Source organism: Elephantulus edwardii, unplaced genomic scaffold (assembly GCF_000299155.1).
Source record: "Elephantulus edwardii isolate Elephantulus edwardi_28Jun2011 unplaced genomic scaffold, EleEdw1.0 scaffold00005, whole genome shotgun sequence".
Taxonomy (NCBI): domain Eukaryota; kingdom Metazoa; phylum Chordata; class Mammalia; order Macroscelidea; family Macroscelididae; genus Elephantulus; species Elephantulus edwardii.
In genome coordinates, this window is record NW_006399755.1 from 1,195,930 (window position 1) to 1,217,626 (window position 21,697).

Genomic DNA, 21,697 nt, shown 5'->3' on the forward strand with positions numbered 1-21,697 from the left:
GACAGCATGCAATTCATTGAGTTTTTTGTTTGTTTTTGCTTTTATTTTATTTTTTAGACACTGAACACTAATGATTGTAGGCCAGATGAGCTGTGGATGATATCAAGAATATCATCCAGGAAGAAAGCAAAAGATCACTGCAAAGATGGAGAAGAAAGAAAAGTCCAAATGGACGTCAGAAGAGACTGAAAATTGCACTAGAATGTTGAGAGGCCAAGATGAGAAAATGGTGATGGAAAAGATTTGAACAGAATGTTTCAAAGGGCAGTGCAAGAAGACAAAACCAAGTATTATAATGAAATGTGAAAAGAGTTGGAGTTAGAAAATAAAAAGGGGAGAGTATTTTCAGCATTTCTCAAGTTAAGAAACTGAAAAACAAATTCAAGCCTCAAGTTGCAATACTGAAGGATTCAAAATCTTGAATGATCCAGGAACAGCAGCAGAAGATGAAGGGTAGACACAGAGTCACCGTACCAAAAATAACTGGCTGCCATGAAACCATTTCAGGAAGTAATATATGATTAGGAACCAATGGTAATGAAAGAAGCTCAAGCTGCATTGAAGGCACTGGCAAAGATAAGGTCCCATGAATTGATGGAATACCTATTGACATATTTCAATGATGCCACTTTAAAGACTAAGGTGCATTTGATTAAAGTCATGGTCTTTTCAATTATTTGTTATGCAATTAAAAGCTGGCCAATGACTAAAGATAACAGAAGAAAAACAGATGCTATGAGTTGTGGTTCTGGAGGAGAGTACTGAATATTCCATAGACTGCTAAGAGAACGAATAAATGAGTATGTCTTGGAGAAAGTGCAGGCAGGGTGCACCCTGGAGTCAAGGAAGGTAAGGATTTGTTTCACTTATTTGGGCATGTTGTTAGGAGAGGCCAGTTATTGGCAAGGGGTGTCATGCATCCCAAGTAATGTGTTATTATTGTTAGGTGCTGTAGAGTTGACTATGACTCATAGTATCTTTATGACAATAGATTTGAATCTTTCCCTACCTTGCACCGTCCTCACAATCTCTGAGATCCTTGAGCTCATTGTTAATAGTCACTGTTTCAAGCCATGTTGTGGAGCTTTGGAAACATGCTGAAGGCTTAGCTATGAGTCAGTTCAGACTCAAAGGCAGAGGAAATGACTCTTCACAGCAAGGATCACACTGTGGGACAGTTGCTGGCTGAATCACCCTGTCTCCTCAAAGAACAAGCAAATCGCTCCCCATTTCCCATTTTTAAGCACTGTTCCTGGCACGGATAAACTATTTCATTCATTCATTAAAAAAAAAAATATTTCCTTTGTCCTCCTCTCTCCTAGGAACTGCACTTCTCAGCTGGGGTATATTGATGAAAATGAAACAAAACAAAATCCTTGCCCTAGTTCTAGTTCATTATTAGCTCTAGTTGGGAAGGAACAAAAAAATATATCTAATAACTGTTGTTGTGTTTCACTAAGTAGGAATCAACTCGTGGCTGACCCTCCAGTGGGTTTTCAGAAGCAGTAAATCACACCGCAGGAGACTGCCCAGCCTTCTGATATGAAGCAATGGAAGGATTTGAACTGTGTGCCTTTGGGATTGTAATGCAGCTACCAGAGCTCCATATATAATAACTAGTTAGTGAACATGTGGATAGTACGTTAAAGGCAAAACTCAAAGGAAGTTGTCGCTATCAGATTTCACTCCAATTCACAGTGTCACATGCTCTCCTTAAGGTTTTCTTGACACGCAATCTTTATGGAAACAGATTCTCAACGCATTGCAGGATGAATGTGAACTATTAGTTTTTAATGTAACAGCTTTTTTGCAAACCATTTGTGTCACCCAGGGAACTTAGTAAATGCTACAGAAAAAATGGATTATAATTCAGGGGATGCAAATTGAAGTTAGATAGTTGGGGGCAGTATCACTGAGATAAGGATTGTGGAGTGTCCAAGGAAGTGAGGGGGGAAGCCTTGGTGATAAAGAGCATTCTCAGCAGATGGGACAACCAGTGCGAAGGCAGAAGCCTAACAGGTGGACTCGTGGAACAGCAGCTTGGCTGGAGTTGCACATGTGAGGGTGCGAGCAGAATGAGATGAGGAGATGAGGCCATGGTAGCTCAGGGGGACTACACGAGCCAGCCCAGAGACACGGGATTTTACTGTGAGAGAAGATGCGAGACCATGTAGAGTCTGGGACAGAGAAGTGGTCTTCTCTGATTAATTCAACCACTTACTGAAAGAATGGATGCTAAAATACCATGGTGGAGGGGAACACGATAGAAGAGGAATGGGGAAACAGCAAGAGATAAAGGGAGGATTTCCAGAGGAGGTAACGTTTGACTTCGGCCAAGTAGAAGGAATCCAGGGGTTAGAGGAAGTCGAGCAAGCCCTAGAAGTCTGAAAGGACAAACTGCAGTGAGGGAGGAACCACAGATTCCACAGTCCACAGAACAGGGTCTGCGGGTAGAGCACTGGGTGACACGGTCGGGAGAAGGAAGGCCACAGAGGTCCCAGAGAATGGTCTTGGAGCCAGTGGGGTAGGGGCCATGGTGAAGGCTGAGCAGGGGAAGTGACATGCTCAGCTCCATGGAGTCTACCCACTGTCTCTCCAGCCTGGGCCTAATCTTACCTCAAGGACACCACGAGTCAGGGCAAGATGTGCTGGACTGGACTCACATCTAAGCTCCAAGTCACTGTGGAGCTTCCCTTCCTGTGGCTCAGTTTCTCTAGACATTGAACTGAGTCTCCCAGTGGCCTCTTTGTTCTGACGAGCTAAGCTTCCAGGCCTTGGAGTCATGCAGACTCACCTCAAGTTTCTGCTCCATCACTGATAAATTGTGTTGCCTTAGACAAGTCCCTGCCTCTCTTTAAGCCTTTGTTTCCTCATCTGTAAAATGGGAATAACAATAGTCCCTGCCTACCACAGCTGAAGAAAGCTCTGGTGGCCTAGCGGGTAGGGAGTTACGCGGCCAACCCAAAGGCAGGTAGTTTGAATCCATCAACTTCATGGAAGAAAGGCAATCTCCTTCTGCGTGATTTATAGCCTCTGAAAACCTACTGTAAGATCAGCTATGAGTCATAGTTCTGAAATGGCAGCAATGAGATGAACGGCCATAACCGGAGGCAAGATTGCCTGTGCCTGGCACACAGTAGGTATCTAAAATATCCCAGGCAGGTTCTCACGGACCTGGTTTGAAGCCTTTGGAGCAGAGACCCAGCGGTTGTCTGGGCAGAGGAGGGAGGCCTCACCTGGGACGTGTCATGGTTGAAGATGACGGCATTGAGGTCTCCACAGTTGTAGTGCTTGATGAGGTCCTCGGTGGTGTATGGTGCTTGCAGGCTTCCAGCCCGTACGCTTTCATGCTGCAGCAGCGTCTGGTTCAGAGCAAACAGCACCTGGGCAGAGGAAGGAGAGGGGAGTAAGGGCTGTGCTCGGGATGGGACTGGCCTCCGGGTCTGGCTCTCCTCCCACTGGACGTGAGGCCACAGGCATGGATATGAGGGCCCAGCCAAACGGGGCTCAGCCGGTGTGCGCACTTTCTGCTCTTCACTCATTGTTCTCTGAGCGCATTTCCCTCTCCTCCTCCTCTCCAGCCCTTCCCCTCACAGGCTGTTCCCAGGCCTGTTCTACCTTGGAGTCTCACATCTCATCTAACAACACAGAAAAGAAAGGGCCCTTACTGTATCAGGTTTTAGGCATGACAGCAAGCATTTTTTTTTAACCCCTTTGTTCTCCTGTGTGTAAGATGCGTTCTCGAAGACGCACAGGCTAATTTTGTCATGAAGGGAACCCTTAAACAAAGCAATGGAAACAAATGAGCAAAACCAAACAAACACTCCACTTAGATGTCAAGGTTCAGATGACATGCCACCTTGCCCAGAGCCTTGCTCTAGCTGGGACAAGCCACCTGAGCCATCACAAACTTCTCAGAGCTCTTCAATGCACGGGGCCACCATGCTGGGGCCTGAGGACACACAGGAACTTCTCCGATCATCTGAAGTGTCATGCAGAAACCAGATTCCCAGGTCTACCCACTGGAACTGGGTTCTGTCAAGGTGGTCCTTCTGAAAGTCTTATTTCTGTTTCCTTTTAAAGAATTTCTTTTATTTTGTTGTTGTAAATGGGGCTAATGACTGATCTGTCTCAGAGCTGTGGTGAGGATTGAATGAGTTCGTAGGAGCTTAGACAGTTCCCAGCACAAAAAACATACCCAATGAACATAGTGAGCTCAGTTAAGAAGAGACAAAGACTGCTTCTTTACAAAGTGTAAAGGAGGGTGGGGTAGGGAACAGGCACAAGAATTTAGATATTCTTTCCTTTCAAAATATTTCCCAAGTGGCTACTGTGTACTGTCTTGGAAGAGATTCAACAGTAAACACAGAGCAGAGAGCAGGGAATCACCCAGAAAGGACAATTCAGGGAGCAAGTGCTGAGAGAAGCCTAGGGTCTGTGGAGGCACCAGACCTAGCGTGCATGGGGGAGTCCTGGTGACAGGCCTGGACCTCCTTCTGGCCCCACTGTACTCTGGTGCCAGGCTGGGCTGCCTCTGAAATGATGTGGAATGCAGATCTCTCTCTCCACCATACCACTCATAATTGCTTCCTGCAGTCGCTCTCTGGCTATTTCACAAGGATCCAGAAAGAAAATGGCTATGGAAGTGTGCTGTGCAGGATTAGCATGGATGTGCCAGTGTGCATATGCTAGTAGCTTCGGCAAATTGAGCCCAGATGAGGGGCCTTGGGCAATGCATAGGGCGCTGGACCGGGTGTCAGAAGACGGAGGCTGGAAATTGCTCTGCCTCCAGGTCATTGTGGGGTCTCAGGTACACCCACCTGCTCTGGGCCTTGGTCTTCTCTCATGCCCTATGAGCACACAGACAAGATCAGTGGCTCCCAAACTGGGCAACAGGGTACCTTTGGGTTTCACAGAGATTCTTGAGAGGTTTTGCTGCCAAGGAGCATGGAGCCAGCTGGACTTTAGACCCTAGTCTGCCTCCCGTGTATCAGTCAGGGAGATTTCCATTTTTATCTACTCTACATTTTAATTCCAAGTAAGGTTCCTTTTAAGACAACAACAACAACAAAAGATTCCATGGCTAAAAAAGGTTTGAAAAGCTACTGAACCAGATGACCCTTTCCAGCTCCCATCTGGGAATGTCTGAGTGTAACTATTTTCCTCCAAGTTTTATTTAACAAACACTTATGGCGCACTTACCATATGCCAGGGACTGTTCTTAGCACTCTGCAGATATGAATGTATTTAAATTCACTAGACCATTTCCCAGCCATATGAGGGTGCAAGTGACTCCCCGAGACAAGAAATGCTAGAGGAGCCATTTCCCAGCTCTCCTGGGTGCCTGGGCTAATGACCTCATGACAGGCCAAGCAGTGCCGTTTCTCGAGAGAAGGAACAAGCAGGCGTGTGCAGCAGCTAAGCGTGTCCCAGAATGTCAGTGTGTCCCAGTCCTGCAGAGGACAGGAAGAGTCCAGCTCGAGACAGATGCATCCAAGGCATGCATCTGTGTGAGGACGTGCCTGTTGCCTTAGCAGTGTCCACATAACAGGTCCACTCTTGCCTCTTGTGATCCATCCCAGCCACCATCCTGCCATTGACACTCTGCGCCAGATGGCTGCAGGTTGGATGTGTAGATCAGTCCTGCAGAGCCAAGAGGCCTGGAGGAGACCCTGAAGTGGGCTGGTGATGTCTGACCTCAGTCCAGTCAGTTCACTAGGGGAAGCAACCTGGCTGACGTACCCCAGCGTACTGCAGATCTGCTGCCCAGTGAGAAACTAAAACAGGAGATCGGCAGGACTGACTCCTAGAGCAGGCTTGACCTTGTTGCCTATGTCAGGATTTTGACCAGACTGTATACACAAGACTGTATTTCAGCTTGAATAATGAATATAACATGGATTTTAAGAGTGAACACATCAGCATTAGAAGAACAACTAATGAACTCCTTCAAATTTCAGCTTCCATGAACCTTGAGATCAGTAGATCTCCACACTGCCTAGCTACGACCACTGATTATTCTAACAGAGATCACAGAAGAAGATTCTGGATAGCAGAGGGGAAAATATGGAACAAAACTGAAAAAGTTTGGTAGAACTCCCAGGACTATGGTTCCCAGCCACCCTTTGAACATGGAACAAACTCATGCTCACAACTGAACTTTATAATAGACAGGTGTACAAGGTAGCCAAGAATACCAGGAAGGCACTCATCTTTTAGGGCAAGGAATCATATACAGTCAAAAGAGAAGCATTTGCTCAAAGAGAAGCAAAGTCCAGAAGGCAGGAAGAAGTAGAATGGAAAGATGAATGGAAGTGAGAATCACGCGGAGGAAGGGGGGAAAGTGTGATCACATTTTGAATGTTTAAATTAATGCAATAAAACAAACTGTGTATAAATGCTATAATGAAACACCCATTTGCTTTGCACACTTTCATTCAAATAACAAGTTTTAAAAAAAGAACAATGAGATGGCGAAACTTTAGCTTCCTTACTTTGGACATGTTATCAGAAAAGACCAGTTGCTAGAAAAGGACATTGTGTTTGTTAGGTAACATCAGCATGAATGAGGGGAACCTTCAGTGAGTGAGATGGACTCACACAATTTCTGCAGCAATAAATTAAAACATATTGGTGATTATGAAGATGTCACAAGAATGGACTACATTTTATTCTGTTCTCTATAAGGTCACTATTAGTCAGGGCAGAGTCAATGGCAACTGATGTTGTGTGTACATATACCATTAAGTTCATTTCATAAACTGTACATTTTATGACTTCCTGAACCAAATGATTGTTTCCCATTGACGCTGATTTGCACATTTGGTAATTCTTGTTAGGAGCCACCAAGCTGAGTGTGACTTATAGCAGCCCTATGAATTCTGTCCTATGCTGTGCCATCTTCAGAATCGCTGACACACTTAAAGCCCATTACTGCAGTCACTTCGTCAATCCATCTCATTGGGAATCTTCTTCTCTTTCGCTGATCCTCCACCTTTCCAAGAATGATGTACCTTTCCAGGAACAACTTCTAGCAACATGCCCCAAGTTTGTGAGATGAAACTCTTATCATCTTTGTCTCTGAGGAACGCTTTGGCTGCACTTTTTTCGAAGGCCTATCTCTCTGTGTAATCCACAGGATGTTCAGTGTTCTTCTCCAACACCATACTTCAAAGGTATCAATTCTTCTTCTGTCATTTTTATTCATTGTCCAGCTCTCAGATCCATAGCAAGTGACTGGAAAGATCATGGCCTGAATCAGGCACACATCTTTGGTCTTTAGTATTTTGGAAAAGTCCCTGATAGTGGACTTGCCACGTGTCTCCTGGTCTCCTGACTACTGCTACCATTGCTGCTGATTGTGGATCCAAGTTAGATAAAATCATTGACAATTTCAATCCTTTCCCCTCTATCATGATGTTTTACTGGAATAATGGTGAAGACATTTCCTTGTTTTGTTGTTGTCTTCAAGTCGAGCATGACTCATAGTGACCCTATGAACAAAAGGCCTGAAGCCCCTCTACAACTACTGACATTTTTCAAACTTCATCGAGTTTCCAGAGGCATATTGTTTAGGAAGTGATGCCACTCCTGCTTACATATAAAAACAATAAGAGCTTTTACTGTTTTCATAAAAATTTTTAAAGGTACACCATGCAATGGTAATGGATTATTATAATCATTGTGTGTGAATTCAGCTTGTATACACAAAGAAAATGAGAACTGAGGCACAAACAAAGACTTGTACACCCACATTCACAGTAGTACAAAGACATGGAAACAGTCCAAATGTCATGAGAACACACCTAGACTAACAGAACCAACCACAATGGATTGAGAAATTATGGTACATTCACATGATGGAATACTACACAGCATGGAGGAACAAAGATCTTGTAAAACACTATCTAACTGGGGAAAAACTGAAGAGCATTATGCTAAGTGAACTAACTCAGTCTCAGAAGGACAAATACTGTGTAAGACCATTATTATAGAAAAAGATAACTAGTAAAATGGGTATGAGCATTCATGTGGGATGGGGGGGACAGCGGGGTGGGGGACATAATCATAGGGTCACACAATTGGAAGAGTGGGTTTAAAGAAATGGAAAAGATCCAGTGTGACTTTTGTTCTCTTGATGTTGAAACATATAATCCATACTGAAGGTTATAGTCCTTGATCTTCTACAACAAGTGTTTCAAGCCCTCTTCACTTTCAGCAAGTAAGGTTGTGTTATCTTCATAACAAAGGTTGTTAGCATGCCCCAAATGTAGACAGAGTGCATAGTTCTAGGAACTAGTCTTCAAGACTTGACTAATAAATAACCTTGATTCATGAAGTGACCACAGCAAGTGCCAAGTTGCTCTAGAAAGGCTCATGTGATGACTTTTCCGTACCAAGCACGGTGCTGGTGCTGGGTGTCGATGAGTCAACAATGAGTTGTCTTGAAGAAACTCATAGCGTACTAGATAGACAGTCAGGTAAATAGTAATTCACTGAACATCATATTAACATTAATGAAGTAACTTAGCCAAGGTAACACAGCCAGGGAAGGACAGAAAGAGGCTTTGGGCTCAGGAAACCTAGCCCGAGAAGCCATAACTCTGTCCTCTGTACATGATGCTTTCTTTGGTTCTCTCCAAGGACAGAGGACAAGATTATGTCCCTATTCAATGATGGCAGACAAAAAAGCAAAAGAGAGCGAAAAGATCCAGGCCATATGGCTGGTAAAGGATAGATGAGGTTTAGAAACATCTGTCTGGCTCTAAAGTAAGGCCCCATGACCAAAGCTTCAATGTAATGGCGCTCCTTTGGGAACATTCTTGCCATTTCCAAGATCCACAGGAACCTGGGATGTGTGGATTACACCTCCTTCTTCTTAGGGACTCATTTTAGAGACAAGCACACTGACCACTTAAGTATGAAGGTACCTTAGTTACCTAATATTAGCTGTTGTAACAGAAATATCACAAGTAGGGGACTTTAATGAACAGAAATTTACTTCCTCACAGTTTAGGAGTCTAGAAGTCCAAATTCAAAGTACCAATGCTAGCAGAAGCCTCTGTCTATCCACTCTGGGGAAAATCTTTGTCTCAGCTTCTGTAACCCCCACATTCTTTAGTGATATCCATGTGGCATCTGTCTTTCCCCCCATTCATTACTTGCTTCTGTGCTTAACCTGCTCTTTTTTTTTTTTTACTTTGTTCATTCTTTTTTTTTTTTTAATTTAGGTTGTTTATTTTTCATTTCAATGAACATCTACAGAGATTTTGGGATTCCATTCATTCATTGTTGCACCCTTCTCCCCGCACAAACCCCTCCCCCCTCCCCCCCATTTGCTCCTCTCCTTGAAAAGCAAAACTCCCTCATTGGTACACAATCCCCCCCCCCACCTCCCCAAACCCCACCCCCTACCCCCAAATATAATCCACTCTGCAACCCTCATTGCATACTCCTACGATAAAAATAATGCCCTAAAATATAATACATTTAGACTATTCTCTCCCCCATAGACTTCAATGCCATAAACATATTTAGTCCAGTTTTTCTCAGTCTTACCCCCACCCTGCTCTTTTTATATCTTAAAAGTGGTTACTTTTAAGACATAGCCTACATTGATACAATTTTATTAATATAAGAAAGAAAACTCTATTTCCAAATGGCACAGGGGGTAAGATTTCAACACATATTTGGGAAGGGGGGGAGGCAGAATTCAATTAGCTATAGGGTACGTGTTATAATGGGGAACTGTAAGGCACTGGGCACACACAGGGAATCAAGTGTCTCTCCCTGATTTCGGCCTCTTTCATTCACGCTGCATTCCAAGCCTGGCGCAGCTCACAGACTCCCAGGCCACCACTCTCTCTGCTCCCAGCCACTTTAGAATAACAAACCTTCCTCACACGTAGCCTTGGTGGCCCACTCTGGGATAATGTTTATGATAAGGCTTTGACATGGAATAACAAACACCAGGAGAAGGGAGAGCCTGCCTCCCTTTTCCTGGATGGCTGGGTGTGGAGGTCCTGCCACCAGGAGCTGCTGAGCATCCTGGCAGCCTCCCTTGCCAGTGCTGACTGCACTTGAGCTCGTCGGCGGTGTCTGCTGAGCGGAGGTTTGGAATTTAAACATATATTCAAGCATGAGTCTAAGATGGAGTGAAGTAGGCGCCAGCAGGGTGGGGACAGGTTTATTGTTGCAGATTTGTCTAGTAAACAGTCCTAGATGGAACACCGAGGCCTTCTGTTCACTGGATGGCCTAGCAGTAGCACTGTGACGAGTGGGCAACAGGAATCCCTTTGCTAGAAAGGATGTTTAAGATCCAGGATCCCTTGGGACAGGCCTGGCTCTCAAGCTGAGATAGACTTGCAAATATTTCTCATTTACTCTGAAGAAAAAGGAAATATCAGCAAAGACCTCTACCTTCTCCACACAACTTACTGTGCACCTACTATGTGCCAGATACTGCTCTGTGGTTGTGTCACTATGATGTGCCATTGAGTTGACTATGACTCACTGTGGCCCTATGAACAATAGTTGTGAACTCTGCCCTATCCTGTGCCATCCTGTTTCTGACACACTTGGGCTCATTTGTCATTGTCACTCTATCGATCCATCTCATTGAGAGTCTTCCTCTCTTATGCTCACCCTCTACGTTTTCAAACATGAAGGCCTTCTGCAAGGATTGGCTTCTCCTTACAAGTTCAAAGTATAGAAGATGAAATTTCACTTGCCTTGTCTCCAAGGAACACCCTCGTTCCACTTTCTACAGAACAGACATATTTGTTCTCTTGGCAGTTTAAGGGATATTCAATTATCTTCTTAAACAACACAACTAAAGGCATCAATTCTTCATTGCTCTAGGTGTTGAGAATTCAGCTATGGATAAAAGAGACAAAAAATCCTGTGCTCATGCAATTTACCTGCCAATGGAGCAAAGAGACTAACCAAAGGTAATTTAGGAAATATATAATAGATAATGGTATGGGGAAAACAGCAGGTGCAAAGGTCCTGTGACAGGAGTACAGTTAGAACATCTGAGCCATGGAGAGCAGGCTGCTTGGAGTTGAGTAAATAAGGAGAAGGAGGTCATATGAGCTCAGAGTTGAGAAGTACATCGTGTCCTTTGTGGGCCATTGTGAAGACCATAATCCTTTAGAGTAGAAATTGTTATTCCTAGGGTACAGAAGAGGAAACTGAGGTCTTGAGGATGATGAAGTCTCTAACACAAGGGTCTACAATGAAAAACTGCAGTTAGGATTTAAATTCAGGCATAATAGTAGGTCCTGGATTCTTTCTGTTTCCCTCGACCTGAGTCTCAACCAGTGGTATAAAGAGCAGATTTAACAGAAAAGTCTGAAAAGCTTAGATTTGAGGAAGAAGGAAGAGTTCTCGAGTCTTGGTTTGGGGTCTGTTCAGGGTTGACATATGAGGACAGGAAAGAGGTCCTTGTCAAGATGACTCCACTTGTTATGCCACTTTGGCTGCTTCAACACAACACTGAGCTCCAACTGTTTTGACTGTGTCTCTGTGTCTGTTGGCTGGTGGAATGCTTGGCTCCCTGGGTTAGGACAGCACCAGGGACAGAGGCCTCATCTGGCTTTTTTACTGATGGCCACAGGGAGGTCTGGAACACCACTGGTCCTCAATAATCAAATAAAGGAAGACGTGAATGAACAAAGAGATGGAAGACAGACTTTCTGGAGGATCAGGTAACCTTGAGGACGTGCTGCTATTCTAAAATAAAGCCAAACTTCCTAGTTTCATGGAACTCTCCGCCCCATTTCTCACACTCTGATGCTACTCTGTGCCCTACTCTGATGGTATCAAGATCAGAACCCTCTACTCAGCCTCACGATCTTCACTTCTGCTCCTCCTCTGCCTGGATCCCCTCTCTACCCACCAGCTTTCGCTTCCTTTCATCTTTCTTTAGATGTTCCTTCTTCCAAGAAACTTTGCTAAATCAAGCAGTAAGGAAGACACAAGCCTCTCTTCCATGGCACTGAGAGTAGGTCCTGCACTAAGTGCCCTTGAGTGCCTGACAGCTCCCAGGCCAGGCTGTTCCACTGCTGACTTATTACTGTTTCACGCCTGTCCTTCCTGTTCAGTGGCAAACACTGAGGTCTGTCATGTTCATGATTGGCAGTGCATTTGTAGGGTGCTGTGATGGTACAATAAGGCATCAGAGAATACAATGCCTGACACAGAGTGGACACTTGAGGAAAGCTAGTAGAATGAATGAAAAGCTGAGTGTATTGTCCATTCTTGGAGCCCCACATTTTGCAGCCCCCTGCCAGGCTCTCAGGACAGATCTGGGAGGAGTTGATCCCCTGGGGCCCAGGCCACACCAATCTGTCAGCCCCCTGGGTAAGTACAGGTGGCTCTGCTTCAAGGAAGCTTCTCTGGCACTTCCTCAAAGGTCAGAGCCTACCAGGTTCTGGCTGAAGGTTTGTTTATTTTTGCTTCTTGCCCCATTGATAGCAACAAAGCAGTACTGACTATTTCCCTGCCTCCTTCTCAGTACTGAGTACCTTCAGCGTCCGGCACAGAAAACTGTCTCCAACACTGGGGTCCGGGGCCGTAGCACCCAAATAAACTCAAGGCTCTCTGGAGTGGGCACTGGTGGTGGGCTGAGAGCAGGGCTTGAGACCCAATTACCATTCTGTTTTCCACTCTGAGGCCCTGGGAAAGTCATCTCCTATCTACGGGCCTTGCTTTATCAATCTGTGAAATGAACCAATTCACTGAACACACATCTGTTGAGCACTTGTTTGTTATGTGCCAAGTGCTTCTACAGGACTGGAGACTAAAACAACAAACCAAATAAATAAAGATTCCCGCCCTAATAAAACATCACTCCAGTAGGCAGAAGCTGATTATAAACAAAAGCAAGTAAAATAAAATTTAAAAGTTAAGCAAGTAAATTGTCTATGTCTAAATTCCTACTTCGCACTGCTTATGTCAACTGTAACTCAGAGTGATCCTGCATCAGGTTTAAGAGAATGTAAATCAATCACGGCAGGAGACCGTCTGCATTTCTCCTGAGTGGAAATGAACAGATGACCTTTCTGTTACATGGTGCACTGATAACTGAAAAGTCAGTAATAAAAAAATCTACGAGCTGCTCCATGAGAGAAGTGTGGGAAGTCCCTTCCCACAAAGATGTATGGCTCAAACACCTGATGGAAGCTTGCTATGAGCTGGAAAGATTTCAGTGGCAGTTGAGGTGGGTTATTCCTTGCTTACTGACTATCTTCCCTGACATTCCACATTTAGGATCACATTGGAAAAATTTCAATCTCTGATTATTTTGTGCATTAAAGATGGATGTCTGACAGAAATGACTGTAGATGTTCAAGCTGAAAGCAGCACTGGCTGTGATGGCTAAAATTGTGCCTCATGTTGGGTGGGCCCTAATGATCAGTGGCTTGGCAGTTATGTAACAATGTCATTTTGCAATAATCACCCTCCACTTTGTGATCTGTTGTGGTCACCCTCCATTTTCACAGAGCACTGATTTCCATAGAACTACCCGGTTTTTAAAATCTAAGTAGATTTAAGTGAGGTGTGGTTTGCAGTATGTCAGAGGGTGATAGTTACTAAGGCAGAAAAGAGGATTGTGTGTGTGTGTGTGTTTAGATTTTACACATGAGTATTGCTGAAAGCTCTGGTGGCATAGTTTATAGGGTGCTGTGATGGTACAAAAAAGGCTGCCTTATTAGCTCTTCAAATCTACCAATATCTCCATAGGACAAATACAGACACTCTCCTCTCACTAGTAGCTACAGTCTTGGAAACCCAATGGAGGATCACTATGGGTCAGAACTGACTCCACGGCAGTGAGAGTGATTGCTTTCTTATTGTCTACTTTGTTGTTGCAAGGGGCTGTTGAGTCATTTTATTGTTGTTTTCGACTCAGACCCCATGTAGGGAAATGTCATTTTGGAGAAGACGTCCAGAAACAGGCTACATGAGAAGTGATATCAAAGAAGAGATACGAAGGAGACAAGAGAGCTGACTAGATGCATATTTGAGAGAAGAACATTCTAAATAGAGGGAATGGCAAGTGCAAAGGTCCTGAGGCACAGCCAGGCTTGATGGGTTTGGAGGTCAGGAAGGAAGCCAGCGTGGCTAGAAAGGGGAACAAGGAAATGCCATCTCTCACACTCAGAAAGGTCTATCAGAAAACAGATGTGCTGCCTGTGAAGTGTGTTCCAGTAATGTAAGTTCAACTGAAAAGGTTACAGAAGAGGGTTTAATGATCAGAAAATTCACAGCAGTATAGACAAGGTTTAAAGAACCACAAGGGTATAGGGAAACTGACAGTTGGAAAAGTATTACTGCTCCTAAGCCTTGAGGGGAAGGAGTGGGAGCAAATATCAACCTGGTAAGAACAATGGCTATTGGACAGACAACACACCTATGACTACTTGACCATGGCTGGGCCATAGCCAGCAAGGAGACTGGCTGAGGGGAGAAATAGCTCAAATTCCTTCACCTTCTGCCCATTGATCTCCCACCAGCTTTGGAAGAACTATTGCAGGAGCCTAGCATTTTAGGACAGTATCACCACTCCATCTTATGAGGTTAATGTTATTTAGGTCCAAGTAATCTGCACTTGGAGATTCATTTCTTCATAATAGTCCTGTGAGGATAGTTCAAACCTTAAAGGGAAACTAAGCCCCCAAGAGTAAATGATGTCTCATGGTCTTCCGAATGCTGGAACTGTTAAGCCAGTGCCTGAGCTCTGCCCAGCCCCACGCAGCAAACCTCCCTGCTCCTGGAGTCAGCTATCTACCATGAATCTTTCTAATGCTCACTGACCGCCTCTAATCTCAACTGAATAAACACCAAGCTCACAGGGAATGAAATGTCTTGGACTGTCCTAGAGAGTCTTCTGGAACAACTCCTTCTCTGAATTACAGAACAAAAGCAGCCTGCTCACGGAACTTCAAGGTGGTGGAGAAGACAGAAGAACAATTATTAATTATAATTTGTCTTAGTTATCTGGTTCTGCCATAACAGAAATACTAGTGGCTGACTTTACCAAACAGAAATTTATTTACTCACAGCTTAAGTGACTAGATGTTTAAATTCAGAGTGTAAGCTCTAGAGAAAGGGTTTCTGTCTGCAGTGGTTCTAGATTTCTTTTTCCTTTCTGTCTTTAGTTTTGGTTCCCGGTTTCCTGGAGATCTCTGTGTGTCTTGGCATTGATCTTATCCCATCTCTACTTGTTTGCTTAATCTCTTTTTTATATTTCAAAAGAGATTGACTCAAGATATATACTATACTAATTTTGTCTCATTAATATAACAAAGAAAATCCATTCCTAATTGGATTATAAGCACATGCATAAAGGTTATGATTTACAACACATATTGGGGTGGGGTTGGCGGAGGGCATAATTCAATCAGTAAGAAATGTCAAGTGTTAAATTAATGATAAAACAGGAAAAGCAGGCAGTGCTGGGCCCCAAGGTAGCTTTTACTGACTCAGCCTGGGAAGCAGAGTTTGCAAACTTAGGTTGTGACAATGAACAGTTAGATGGAAGGATGTTCAAATCCTAGGGGCATGGAAATGTGTGCAGGGATTGTGAAAGGTGTGTCAGGAGGTAAGTCTGTCAGAGCGGCATCAGTGTGAAGGGCTTTCAGCCTCATGCCAAGGATTCTTGCCTCTCCCCTGAACATATACATCCTTTTTCTCCACCTGATCCTCAGATGGTACGCAAGGCACCTGTGGGGGGCTAGGCAGATGGGGACTACAGGTCAACTAGTTGAGTTCAGTGGAGGACCAATGATCCACATGGCAGGCAAGAAATCCACTGTGGCTGTGATTACCGTCATCATCACCAATGTTGTTATTAGATAGTGGCATCTATTGGCTCAAAGCGTATCATTTCTATTTTTCCTGCAGTTGGAGACCTGCCCTGCTGACACAGCTGCCTAGACTTCAAAAAGCAGGTCTCTACTTTCATCTGCAAAATCAGTATGAAATTCCTAGAGGGCTGTCTAATTCCTTCTGGTCTGACCACACAGCAATTACCAATTTGCAGAGAGGAGCAGGGGAGTCGCATGGCCCTCTGATAGTGCAGGAACCTCTGCTCTGCCTGGGCCCTGAGCAGAACCAGGACAGAGTAGGCACCTTGCATGGTCCAGGGTGCAGGAGGAGACCTGCTCTGTGTGTGCCCAGTATGAGTGAAAGAAATCATGATACATCCCCATGCTTGTTTGCTCAGCCACAGGCCACCACATGCTTCAGAGATGAGCTAAGTGTAGCAGCAGAAAAGGCAGGACTCGGATTCAGGATCAAATCTGAGTCCTGTTACACGTCAGCCATGAGAAAAGAGGAGAAAATGCAATGAGAAATTGAGTCTTATTCAGAAAATTGTGGCATAGGTCTGTGTGCTTTCTGGGTCTCAATTTACCTACCTGCCAAGTGAGAAGAGTAAGATTTATCCTGCTTGACCCCTGTGATAAGAGGCTTGGGGGAATATTCTAAAAATAGTTTATAGCTTCTTGCTTTTGCTTAGAAGGCATGCATTTTAGGAAGCTTCTGTTTCCTGAGCCTTGGAGTGGGTCAGTGAAGGTTCTGCTGAAGAAGGTGCTTTGAGGAGGGACAGGAGGTCCACTGGGTGTGTGGATTGGATTCCCATTCCATTGCTCAGCATTTGTAGTGACTGGTGTCTTTTGGGGCCCATCTAGGTGCTAGGGTCATGGAGTCAAACCAGCACTGTTTCTACTCCTAAAGAGATCAAAGTCGAAGGTGGTGACACCTCCTGCTCTACTCCCAATCTGGGGCTGGACCTTACCTTCTCTTGTTTCATCTTGGGGAACCTAGAGTTCTACTCAGAGAACAGCTAGACGGAGGAGCAGACCCACACAGGCTGGGAAGTAGCTGAGTGGCCCCATAGTTACGAGAAACTGTCTTGCTATGGTGCATCAAAGATGGCTATATGTAATCTGGCCTCTTAGACAAAGCTGAAGTGTAGTCTCACTCCTTTCTTATGTTTTACTTGTTTAAAGCTGTAGGAGACCTTTCTTAGCAAGGGCCCCTTACAGTGTGCAGGGGACACAGAGGCCTTGAGCGGGCAGGAAGGCGCCCACCATGAGGCGTCTGTCTGCTTTACTTGGGCAGCTCAGTTCTCCTGGGGCCCCCTGCTCCCTCCTTTCCTCAACACAACAGAAAGGAAAAACATTTTTTTAGACTAGAGGCAGAAAAATATGAAGTTGAAATACGAGCCTTGGGTCTTGAGGAAAGAATACAAAGAAGTGAGACACACTGGGGATGAGCAGAGATCTGCTAACATTGCAGAGAGAAAATGCTCAGCGCTTTCCAGGGCCACTTGGGGTGTCGGCTCTGACCTGGGAGTGTGGACTGAGTGTGAAGAGGCAGCACCGAGAAGACCCTTCCAAAGTGCTAGAGAAGGAGCCCATGTGCCTCCTGGACACACCATGCATAGAATGCAGAGAGGAAGACAGGTCAGAACCCTCTCACGGGGGCTCAGGTCTCTGCTGGCATCTCACTGCCTTACGCCCGCAAGCCTGAGCAATGGAGTCCTTGCCGGCCCCCACCCGTCAGTCCCACCTGTCCACAGTCCTCATATCCATCCTGCTCCATCCTGAAGTTCACTTCTGAGAAGGTTTTCGCTTCATTTCAGTCCTTATTTGCTTTTTCTGTATGAGCTTCTGTAACATCAATGCCACAGGGCAGAGAACTTTTAAGCCCTGTATTTCTAGAAGAGCATGTGCATGAGAGAGATACCAAAACAAACAGTTACCATCAAGTTGATTCCAACCCATAGTGATCCTACATGGAGCAAACTGTGTTCCACTGAGCTTTCAATAGTTGATTTCTCAGAAGTGGTTTTTCAGGCATCTCTTCCCAGATTAGGCTTGAACCTCTAACCCCTCAGTTAACACGTTGCTGCAAATGACAGTAACACATCGGGGGGAAAAAGTGTTTCTAAGCACGGTCGTCAATTTAAAAGTGTGCGGCAACATGTCAGTAATGGAACACATTATTTTCACTACCCAGGGATTCTTACACCCAGTAAGTTGCCATGATGTTTATTCTGAGTCATAGTGATCTTATATGTGTCAAAGCAGAACTGTGGTCCGTGGGGTTGTTAAGGATTATGATCTTTTAGAAGTAGACTGCCAGGTGGCCAACTTTACAGTGACTCAAACTGCCAAACCAGGCAGCCAGAGACAGACAGACAGACAGACAGACACACACACACACACACACTGAGAGAGAGAGAGACAGACAGACACTATGTGCTTCAGGACAGGAGTGTGAATTACCTTGTGCTATCTATGTACGCAATCAATAACCCTGTAGAGCAGGCACTCTGGCGGGGATGGGGGGGTGGGGGTGCTCTGGGGAGACTGAGATTAATGGGCTTCAGTTGTGCTACATGACACTGAGGAGACCTCTTAACCACTCCCATAGTCTAGCCTTTTTGGCCTGGCCTAGTCCTTCTGTGTCTCCAGCCTCAGTCTCTCTTCGACTCTCTTGAGCATAAGTCCATCCCTCACCTGATGCAGAACCCACTAGTTCTGGGCCTGACAGAGTAAGAAGATGCTGTGTATTGGTGTGATCATTAAAAAGCTTAGGGATCATGGTTTTTTCACTTGTTGCTATGCATCTGAGCGCTCGACAGGATGACAGAGGAGAATCAATGTCTTTGAGTTGTGATGCTGGAGAACAGTATTAACATATCATGGACTGCCAAGAAAAGAAACAGGCCTGTTTTGGAGAGGGTAAAACCAGGTTGCTTCTTGGAGGCAAGGATTTTCAAGCTCTGTCTCACATGCACTATACATGTTTTCATGAGGGGCCAGTCTTTAGGGAAGGACATCATGCTTGGAAAGGTAGAGGGTCAGTGCAGGAGAGGAAGACCCTGGATGAGATGGATTGACACAGTGACTGTGGCAATGGGGTCAAGTGTGTTAGAGATGGTGAGACTGGCTCAGAAAAAAAAATAATCAGAGCTATTGTTCACAAGGTCACTGAGTTGTAGCCAACTTGATGGCACATCTTCCAGGGCTCCTCTATGCTCCTAGAATAACAATCCACTCCTTCAACATGGTCAGTACAGTGCTGCAATAATTGCTTAACGGCTCCTTATCAAAATTATATCCACTACCATTGATTGACCATCTGCTCTATGACAAGCATTACATTAAGCTCTATAATTGTTTCATTTAAGTGTCACAACAACCCTATGTGGTAGACACTTTACCCCATTGCATAGGTGAAGCACAGAGTGACTGTGGAGTCTGCCTGAGGTCACACAGCAAGTAAGTGGTAGACACTTCCAAGTAGCTTGGCTATCTGGACAGTGTGCAAACAATCTCTAAAGAACTGTATTGTTACTGTGATGGGGGAGGAGATCCTGTCTGCTTCACTCGTCCTCACAGCCTGAGCACTTAGACCAAGGCCTACCACTCCCAGCCATTTACTGCATGAAGGAGGGAAGGAGGAGGTAACTACCAGCTACTAGAAAGACCTTCTTGGACAGCCGCCTTCTTCCATCTTTTATGGAAGCAGCTTCTAGAGGAGGAGTTTCCCCTTTCACTGAGGATTGAGTTCTTGAACTGGAAAGGCAATTCAACCCCAGCAAGCAATGATGATAAAAGGGACATACTGAAGACAGAGATAATGGAGCCAGAGCGGGCAAGAGCCTAACACATGGATTGAAACCTTGGGATTATAAGAAATCATGGCATTCCAGAGTTCTTGCTGTGGGGTTTCTAATCAAAGGATACCCTTCTCCCATCCACACTGTGGGTACCTATACATAACCTCCTTGAGAGACATGCCTCAGTTGCAGGGAGAGAGGGTGTTGGTGTAGTGATAGCTCACTGTGTGACCAGGCAGCCCATCATAACAAGGGGAGTGTTGGGCCAATGGTCGAAGTCTCACCTTCTGTGTGGAAGACACAGATTCCCTTCCTAGGCAGTGTACCTCAAGGACAGTCACTATCCATCTGTCAGTGGAGATTTGCAAGTCACCATGTGCTGCTGAGCAAGTTAAGTTCCAGCAGAGCTTCCAGAGTAAGACAGACTGGAATCTACCTCCGAAAATCAGCCAGTGAAAACCCTGGAGACCGTGATGTTCTGATCCTCAACTGATCCTGGGCCAGTAAAGGACGGGGCAGTGTCCTATTGCTCTGCTGTACATGAGTTAGGGCTACTCCGTGGCATGGTAGCTGACTCACTGATGAGCATGTGTGGGAGCTATGTGGGGTCAGGCTCCCTTATTCTTTCACGAACTCTGCCTCCTTGAAGGACTTTGTCTCCTTGTGGAGGAGCTCACGCTGACTTCACCTGCTCCTCTGGAGATGAGGGCTCAGTTCCCCATGCTCTCTTCCCACCCAGGACACAGGAGAGAGGCTTGAACCATGGGTCAGCACTTCTGTGTCAGCTGCTCTCCTCTTGGTCCTCTTGGCCATACCCATGACCAAGCATCCCTCACTGGGTCTTGAAGACCGTGGGCTGAGCAGGTGGCCTGAGAGGTCAGCAAACCCAGGAGGCTTCTACCCACCTCCTCGGCCCCCCTTTGAAGGGGATCAGGTTCCCCCACAAACATAATTGAACGAAAATATGAGAGAGAAAAGGTCTTTGTTCTCCCATTTACAGCATCAGAAAATATGTAACAAATTAGCCGTTTATGAGGTAAGAGAACGGGGCTGTGCCTGTGGCTGGGAGGCAGGGCCACTGCACAAGGGGGCCTTTCAGCACTGAGCGTTGGGGGTGGCTGAGGAGGCAGCGCTCGGCTGACATGGACGGCTCTGCCACCAGCCTGTCTGCCCGCAAGTCGGGTGCTGGCATCGAGAAGGAGGAGGGGAAGGTCCCATCTGACCCTCCTGGCTCAGACCTTGGTGAAGACTGAGGAATGGAAACATGGCATCATGGAACAGCCCCACTGCCATCTGCCATCAAGTCATACCTGATTCACAGTAACCCTTCACTGAGTGTTTGAAGCTGTAAATTTTATGCAAGAGATTGCTTATCTTCCTCCCTTGGAACACCGGTAGATTCAAACTACTGACATTTTTAGCAGCCCAACATGTTTACATACTATGCCAACAGTGCTCCTCACCGGTAGGTGTCAGACAGAGGTCCTAAAAAACCAGGTAACCAAGGGCTGAGAGTGGGAACTGAGGTCTGGGTTCTACCTGACTCTGACATGGCCTGCTGAGTGGTCCTGTGCAAACCTTATTGTCTCTGACAAACCTACCTTTATTACCTCAGTCACTGAACCAGTTCATCTCATCAAGGGTCTTCCTCTGTTGCGCTGACCCTCCACCCTCCCAGCATGATGTCCCTCTCTAGCCTCCTTTGGACCTGTTTTTCTATCTCTTAACAGAAAAAAGTTGTTCAAAATGAAGTCTGATGGCTCTCCCAGCACTCTTAAGGTACAAATGTCTAGCTGCTGAAAGGTCTCTTAGTTATTTAGTGCCGCTAAAAGAGCCAAATGGCTGGTTTGAAGAATATGAGTTTGTTTTCCCACTGTTTAGGGCGCTAGAAGCCTGAATCAGGTCACTAGTTCTAAGGTAAGGTTCTTTTTGTCTCACCTCTGGAGAAAGAATTCTTTTTTTAAAAAAATGCATTATTTTTTAAAATTTATTTTTTTAAATTCCAATTTTAGTGAAAATTTACAGAAAGGATGTTGTTGTTGTTATGTGCCGTCGAGT

General features: G+C 45.2%; 1 protein-coding gene across 1 annotated transcript in view; it reads right to left on the reverse strand.

Annotated features, from left to right (window-relative positions):
- The window catches only part of TRABD2B (TraB domain containing 2B), a 344,998-nt gene that overhangs the window by 53,737 nt on the left and 269,564 nt on the right, over nt 1-21,697 (reverse strand). The window contains exon 3 of the mRNA XM_006879799.1: nt 3,237-3,383. Within this exon, the coding sequence (XP_006879861.1) occupies nt 3,237-3,383 (147 nt within the window). The remainder of the gene's footprint in view (nt 1-3,236; nt 3,384-21,697) is intronic.